General features: G+C 41.2%; 1 protein-coding gene across 1 annotated transcript in view; it reads right to left on the minus strand.

Moving 5' to 3' along the window:
- The window catches only part of LOC139731795 (basement membrane-specific heparan sulfate proteoglycan core protein-like), a 278,824-nt gene extending 271,617 nt beyond the window's left edge, over window positions 1-7,207 (minus strand). Inside the window, exon 1 of the mRNA XM_071642667.1 lies at window positions 6,544-7,207. Within this exon, the coding sequence (XP_071498768.1) occupies window positions 6,544-6,645 (102 nt within the window). The 5' untranslated portion in view covers window positions 6,646-7,207. The remainder of the gene's footprint in view (window positions 1-6,543) is intronic.
- Between the last annotated feature and the right edge of the window lie 1,458 nt (window positions 7,208-8,665).

An 8,665-nucleotide genomic window follows, 5' to 3' on the forward strand; every position in this document is an offset into this window, starting at 1 on the left:
AAGTGCCATAATGTGTCTCGCCCATTCGCGTACAAGAAATTGTACGCGAATGGGATATAAGAGATAAAAAAAAGAGATATAACAGATAAAAAGAGATATAAAAGGGTAAAAATTTATGGCAAAAAAGAAACGTGCCATAAAAACTTACCATTGGGCCCTTAAAGTTTGTTGACCCCTGCCTGTCACCTTTGACCTTGTGGTGACCATCCACTCCCCATGGGACATCTACCATCCAAGTTTAGTCACAAATGGAGTTATGGATCAAAACCTATGACCCATAACAGAAACGCGTCATAAAAACTTAACATTGGGCTCTAAAAGTTTGTTGACCCTTGCTTGTGACCTTTGTCCTTGTGGTGATCATCCACTCCCCAAGGGACAGCTACCATCCAAGTTTAGTCACAAATGGAGTTATGGATCAAAAGTTATGACCCATAATAGAAACGTGCCATAAAAACTTAACATTGGGCTCTGAAAGTTTGTTGACCCCTGCTTGTCACCTTTGACCTTGTGGTGATCATCCACTCCCCACGCGACATCTACCATCCAAGTTTAGTCACAAATGGAGTTATGGATCAAAAGTTATGACCCATAATAGAAACACGCCATAAAAACTTAACATTGGGCTCTAAAAGTACGTTGACAACTGCTCGTGACCTTTGACCTTGTGGTGATCATCCACTCCCCAAAGGACATCTACCATTTAAGTTTAGTCATAAATGGATTTATGGATCAAGAGTTATCACTCATAATAGAAACACGAAATAAAAACTTAACATTGGGCTCTAAAAGTTCGTTGACCCCTGCCTGTGACCTTTGACCTTGTGGTGATCATCCACTCCCAAGGGACATCTACCATCCAAGTTTAGTCACAAATGGAGTTATGGATCAAAAGTTATGACCCATAATAGAAACGCACCATAAAAACTTTACATTGGGCTCTAAAAGTTCGTTGACCCCTGCCTGTGAGCTTTGACCTTGAGGTGACCTTCATATATAATAAAATGTGAAACTTTGTATGACCCCTCTTCTCTCGAAGTTTGATTGCAATTGAAGCCCAGAGTAAAGAGTTATTGAAGTTTTTGTAGCGTTACGGACGGACGGACGGATGGCCGGACAACGGACGGACGGACAGACGGCGAAGGCGGACAGACAGCGAAGGCGGACAGACGGACGACGGACGGACAGACGCCGCAGGTGATCCCTTAGTCTCCCCACACCTCCAGTGGCCTCAACAAAAATGAGACAATAACTTGGGTTGGCTTTTTCAGAGTTATAGTTCACAATTTTAAAAAAGAAGATTTGAAAAGATTCTTTAATTTGGGGATTTCTCTCTCACGCCACAGAAATTTCAAATACAAAGATTTTGGTGTCCCGAACAGACCACCAGAGAAAAAAAAATCTTGGTGTCAAGCCCTGCAAATGGGCAAAACAATTCTATGACAATTGTCCCCATGCTGGAAGACAGCATGCACATTTGATTATCTCCATGTTTTCTAGGTGGTTTATCTGGGGAGCTCATCTTCCGAGGGAAATACCATGAGGACCTTGAAGACCACATGCCAAAATTGCAAATGTTAAGTGGTTCCAAGGAGGTATCGAACACCTCCTTGGTGGTTCTAAGTAGTAAATATCATTTCAATGCTACAAGTGGGTGCAGTGGCCCCTCAGGAAAGGGCAAGAGACAAACTTTTTTCTGACTTATATGCAGGGCTCCCGATTAATCTTTAGTGTTCTTTGTTCGCCGATTGTCACACACTCTGGAGTGCTTTCTTCGGCAGATTGGCGCAGATGTCTGGAAACTAAGTGTCAATGAATAGAGATTACCTAATCCCCTAATCCCTTTTGTGCCACCATAGCCTTCCTGTTGGACTAAGACATATTGCCATTCCCGAGTGGGCTTGATAACTTCACATTACTAAAGTGCTGACGAATAAGTTAAGCTAGGTGCCTAGGCACATATATGTATAATACACGTACAGGTATCATCTAAACCCCGAAAATTAACTTTGTGACATGAAAGAACAATGTTCTACTAATGTTTTCTGAAAATATGATTGTAAATCTCTTTACAATTTGAAATGATTATGAAAATACTCAAAATTGCACTGAAAAGTAGGAGTTTTGAATTTAGACCAGTCAACAGGCACTACAGATAGTGTCAACCACACAGATTGGATATGTAGATCTTTGTGTGTAGTACACGATGTATCATACATACAAAATGTATTGTGCATGATGGCATGACCAGTTTGCTACGAACCATCCACTCACCCGATTGGCAGAGACTCCAACTCTCCCGCTTTCGACGGGAGATCTCCCACCAAAAGCCCATTTTTGCAAAATCTCCCGTTCTCCCGCTTGAGATAAATTAATTTCCCCGCCCTGGCTCTGTGTCTCCCGCTTCAAATGATTTCTTACTTAGTGTCATCGTCTGTTGACAAATAAGCCTTAGATAGCACGAGAGAGCGTCTGGAACCCTAAGGCTTCCAGGGCCCTTAAGCGGGCCCTGGACCCCCGGAAGCAAGGAACTTCGCACTCACGATGTGCGCAAGTTGGAGTCTCCCATTTGCTAGGGGTTTCAGACGGGAGAATCTCCAGATCAGAAGGTGCTTGGGGTTGGAGTCTCTGGATTGGTCAATGGAAAACTTGAAAGGTGCAGACAGTAAAACTTTACCATTTTGCTAGAATGTGGAGGTAACTAAATTTATAATTTTTCTTCAACATAATCTTCAATATATAACATTAATAATGATTCTAATAATAACTCTTCAATGTATTCATTTTAGAACTTTTAATACGTTAAAGATGAATCAAATAATTTTTCCACTCATACCCTGTTTATAACAGGTCAAGCAAGTTCCACAAGGATCATGAAGTTTTACTGTCATGGAATCTTATTAATTTTAGAGGAGAATTTGCCCTTCAAAATGGTTGCCTTGTTTAAAAGGTATCACTATACAGATACTGCCTTTTTAGAAGTGTTCGGTAGTATAAGGGGGCATTTTTCTAAAAATTTTCAGAGGCATCGTCACGATCCTAGACGCGTTTGAGGCATTTTCAGAGTTAGATAAATGCACATTACCTGTTTTTTAAACGTGTTTAAAACACTGAAATGAAATGCCATTCAAAGGGCGTTTTGAAATGCGTTTGAGACCCCGATTGCCTTTCTGCGATTAGATAAACATAATGCCACTTAGAAACGCGTTGGATTAAGGTCAACTCCCAGCTGTTTCCGGTTGCGAAGAAAAGGGTGTGTGCGCCATTTGTGTTTTCTGCCAATTATTAGTGTGTGAATGATGAAGGCATGACTGGTGGTACGCGGTTGACCTTTGCTTCCCAGGTCAATCGGCCCAAAGCAGCTGCGCAACAACAACACTCTAATCACGACCGTATGATGGTTAGATAAACATGACATCCTGAGAATCGCATTTCAAACCATATCCTCATTAAGCACCATTTGAAACACGTGTTGAAATGTGATTTTCTCTCGTGCATTTGATAAACCCAGCCTAAGACTTGACATCCCCAAAGGAGTTATTCCCGCCGTAACCCCGGAGTGCTCCTTCACACAGTTATACTGTGGGCTGGTCGCAGTTATTCCCACCCACCCCTCCCCCCCCCCCCCGAATCCCGCACCTTATCAACGCGATTGCGCCACAACCGCGATATGCTTTGCTCGATATTATCGTTATTCCCAATTCTCGCAGGCTGGCTATGCCAGCAACTTATCTGTGTGGGACTAGACTTTCAGCGGTAGATTTAAACATGGAAGCTGAAATGAACAGGTTCGCTACTTTTAGAGAGACTGATCTATATAAACGGTATCTTAGACAATAAGGACACAAAGGATGCCATCAAATACGCCCTACGAATTTTGGACTCCTACTGTTCTGAAAAAGGAATCAATCCGACGGATATTACTGAGCAAGTCAACCCAAGATTTGTGCCGCTTTCTCCGTACATTCTACGCGGAAGTGCGCCGTGGAAATGGGCAGCGTGTGGTGTGTACAGTATACGCTAAGCGCTCTTTGATCGCGCTACGCTATGAACTTTACTACGACATTCACAACACATTCTCGGAATCCGCATGTGCAGCAATGGGGCCTGGCACGAGCCTTGTGTTTAAATCCAGTAGATCCCTAATCCTACAAAACATCATCTAGTCCTGGTCCTGGACCCACAGTGCAGTAAGTAGGGCGTCTAACGTGTTACTGTTAGTGTTACTGTTAGATCCATGGTAGACCTATTGTTGTAGGGTCAAGTGTTAACTAGCTCTGTCGCTCGTAAGTGACGTACAGTACAGTGTACGTAGATCTAGTATAAAAACGTTAGGCCAGGGGCCCTAGACCTACAATGTAACCTATCGTAGGGCCTAGAAAACGTTAGATATAACCACGTACTGACGTAGACCCTAGACTCTATAGATGAATTTGGATCTTCAGGATTTTGTCTACACAGGTTCAAAGAAACTGGTATTATTGCTTGTGTAGACACGTGTAACTGTTAGAAATGATCTAGGCTTATCTTGCCTGGGTATGTATGCTATTTTATATATCACATAGTGCATGACATCTTATTGCACTATAACAAGTACCAAGCACCTCCAAATTCTGAATTTGCCCTCAGGCAATTATATTCAATTCGGCCTGCGGCCTCATTGAATATAACTGGCCTTCGGGGGAAAATTCAGAATTTGTCAGTGCTTATATTGTTATAGTGCATTCAGCCTCATGCACGTGTATATATATAATATCACCTGGGCCCCATTTCACAAAAGTTTGCAATTAATCGCAGTTTCAATGCAAATAGTGTGCATCTTGCGATTTATCACAAACCTTTGCAAAACGGGGCCCTGTGACGTCTCTGTGTGCAATAAACAGATAAAGAGAGTCATGTCAATTGGCATTTTGAGAAAAAGTGGACTGCAATAGAGATAACACGTAAAATGGCCGAATGTTATACACAGGTACATTGTAACTTGAACAATTACTTTTTTTTTTCAAGATGATGTAATAATACAATCGAATAATAGTAGGCCTTATTAAAATTTTGATAGATAATTTAATATATACAAATACAATGTAATTTGATAAATACAACATACGCATACTGAAATTTGGGTACAAAGTGGTGAAGGATAAGAGAGATACGCTTATGAAATTGAATCTGCTGACATCAATGTGAAATTTCATATTTTTCATTTCATGCAGAAATTTGACAGCTTTATATCATTTTGTAAGCCTCAAAACCCATTAGCTGACATCTACCACTCATCAGCTTTCAGAGTATGTAAAAAATTTGGGGATCATTTCCCATTCTAAACGAGCTACAATGAATTTCATAAAATTAATGCATTTTTTCAGCACATACATACTGTATGTCGCCATTGAGGCACACACAAAATCAATTTTGACAGGCCCTTTAATGCAAGTGCACATAGTGTATGTATGATGTCATATCAAGCCAGATAGACAGATGTGAGATAGACTTGAACTTTGGCTAAAATATGCTAAATAAAATTAGAAATCAATTCCAAGCAGAAAAATTCATTTTTGCCTTTCGGATCCTCGAATACTCATGAAAATGCTTGAAATAGTCTGAAACATAAATATGCAAAATTATTCCAAGCTCGACTGGTGCATTTTACAATTTTGACGTGCAAATATGCACAGCGCTACAGGGCAATTTTCTTAAAGAAGAATATAGATTATCATACAATAGATCATCACAGAACACAGATCGCTTTTCATTGGAAAATACTGTTTAGAAATGGAGCTGGAGCCGGAGGCATCTTGACCGACAAGTATGTCTAATACCGCGAAAAACTTCTCATTTACAATAATGACATTTGCTGGGTCAGTTTTTCGCTTCTGTAGTGAAAAACTGACCAAGCAAATGTCACAGAGACTCCAACCCCAAGCACCTTCTGATCTGGAGATTCTCCCGCCTGAAATCCCTAGCGAGCGGGAGACTCTAACTTGATGTGCGCATAAGTGCGAAGTTCTAGGATTCTAGATGCTCTCTCCGTGCTATAAGGCTTTATTTTTCAACATACCATGATTAAGTTAGAAATAATTTCAAGCGGGAGACACAGAGCCAGGGTGGGAGAAATTAAATCTCAAGCGGGAGAACAGGAGATTTAGCAAAAATGGACTTTCGGCGGGAGATCTCCCGGGAGAGTTGGAGTCTCTGATGTCATTATTATAAATGAGAAGTTTTTCGCGGAATTAGACATACTTGTCAGTCAAGAGGCATATCGTGATTTTAGAAAATAATGTCATAATCAAGTCATAATCAAGCAATCACATAAAAAGAAAAATTTTAGCATCCTGAGCTCATGAGACATACAGGTAAATAGGCCTAGACCTACAAAAGATTTCAAGAGCTGAGAGCTTGAGCTTATAAAGCTACGCTCTGCACAAGATTTTGTACAGAAAGAAAGAAAGACGGAAGGAATTCGTACAGAAACAGAAGGTGATCCGTGAGCTTTCACAGATCACCTAACAAGTCACATCAAAAGAAACTAAAGAAGATATTTACCACAACTGTAGCAGCAAGGACGGATTGTAGAATCAGCAGAAAGGCAAGGCTGCAACCGATCGCCATGGAAGTGGAGTGTGACGAGTACACATTTGAAGCCATTTCTGCTCAGCTCCGCTTGGCCACGAGCTTGCTTGCAACTTGATGGTACAATGCCGATGGGAACCTGTTGCCTCAGCTCAGTTACTTCAAAATGTTTTTGACATTGGTAGCATCAGATCGAGCACACTGTGTAATGGCAGACTGGCACTCTTTCTCGATGAATGAGCCAGGAATTCAGTGAAATGCTAACGTTATAACTTAACAATGAAATAAACGACTACGAACACCAAAGTTGTTCAAATCAAGTAAGGACTCGACTGCTGTCAGTGTTTAACCTGTAAAGAGTTAGGTGATGTGTTTCAACTTGCAGTGCAACTGTTGTACAAAACCTGACTACTTAATGTATCGCAGAAGTAAAGCAATACATAAAAGAGGTTGTCATCAGACATCAGAGCAGAGTCGACACGACACCCAGACAGGCTAGGTTGGATGACCACACTCCCTCGGCCTCAGCAGAGCAGCAGGCAAGGGTACACGGCGCGCCGATACACCGACACGACCTCCTCTTACCCCGAAGTGGAGTAGGGCAGTACCTGGTTTATCTGCCTCAGGTATTCGCAACTGGGGCTGCTGGTGTACACGGCGGAGCGCACATGTGACACATATAACGCCTGTTATCTAGAACGAACGCCCCAGTCACCAAATTCACGAACAAACTTAGGACTATCCTATTTAAAAGGGGTTTGTCGTTTTATTATATTATCTTTTGAACTAATGCTGCCTTCGCCAAGACCAAAGATCCCCGACGTATGTTACAGCATTGCCATTATACAACATATATTGTGCGACTTTGCATGTTGATTAATTGTTTTTTTCACGACAAAAAAATACAATTTAAGGTGGACACACGATATCACCCCTACGTAAATAATAAACTAGTCTGAACAATATCGGGAGTAAACAAATGACCTCTCCTCCACAGTACGGCATTATTGTGACTTGCTTCCACTTCAGTCTTCTGTAAATGGTAACGACTAAATGCAGCAGAGAGCAGAGGCTAGATCAGTGTGCAAACACTGCCAGTGCAAGACAAGTTTGATAAGATTCATAAAGTGATCCGTCTCAGAGGTGGAATCCTGATGGATGAAAAGAGCAAGGGAATGCAAGGAGCTAGGGGTTCCGTGTCTGTTGTGATGCATCATATAGGTTATCCACTGAGTACCCTCATGGGCCTCACAAAATATGATATATTACTAGTAGTATATCACGCGTAGTACAGTGGTGGATCCAGGGGGGGGGGGGGGCGCAACCGGCGCACGCCCCCCCTTTATTTTTCGTAAAAAAACAAAAGAAAATAAAAAGAAAAACAATGAAATGAAACCCGGAAGTGGCATCAGAAATATTAGTCACGCCCCCCCCTTTACAGAATTCCTGGATCCGCCCCTGCAGTATATCATTATGTAATAGGCCTACACTCGCATATAATAATCGAATACACACGGACTACACTCATCAGATAGTAATTTGTAAGCACAAATGCGCACATGAACGTACACGCCCTCTCACAAACACACACACACTTTTTTTCACAAGTCTTTATTTGATTTCTACAATTTCACACGACAAAAAAATCATCTTGAATGTATACACACAATGTAGTCCACAATCAGCAATGTTTGATCAACTAAAAAAAAAAAAAGAAAGATAAATCAGTGCGTGACCCGAAATACATAAGACCTACAGCTTACATTAAAGGGATTGTACAGTTTTGGTTGAGACCTAATTTCAGGTTTCTAACATTTTTTGGTGGGATAATGAGAAACATCTTATGAAATATGAAAGAGCATGTAACTAGCATCGTCGGCCTCATGCCAGAAGGGCCCTAACAGTGTACAAAGTTTATGGTGTTAAGGCCCTTCTGGCATGAGGCCGACGTTATGAGGAATTCAACATTTATTTGATAAAAATTGGTTTTGAAATGGCTGAGATATCCCTAAAAGAGTAATTCTAATAAAGTGTGGGACCCACACTTTATTACAATCGCTTTGTTTTACTATGTTTTTGGATGTTTCAGTCATTC

This window comes from Diadema antillarum, unplaced genomic scaffold (genome assembly GCF_040938485.1).
Source record: "Diadema antillarum isolate AM-2024a unplaced genomic scaffold, OU_Dant_1.0 seq00000385_RagTag, whole genome shotgun sequence".
Taxonomy (NCBI): domain Eukaryota; kingdom Metazoa; phylum Echinodermata; class Echinoidea; order Diadematoida; family Diadematidae; genus Diadema; species Diadema antillarum.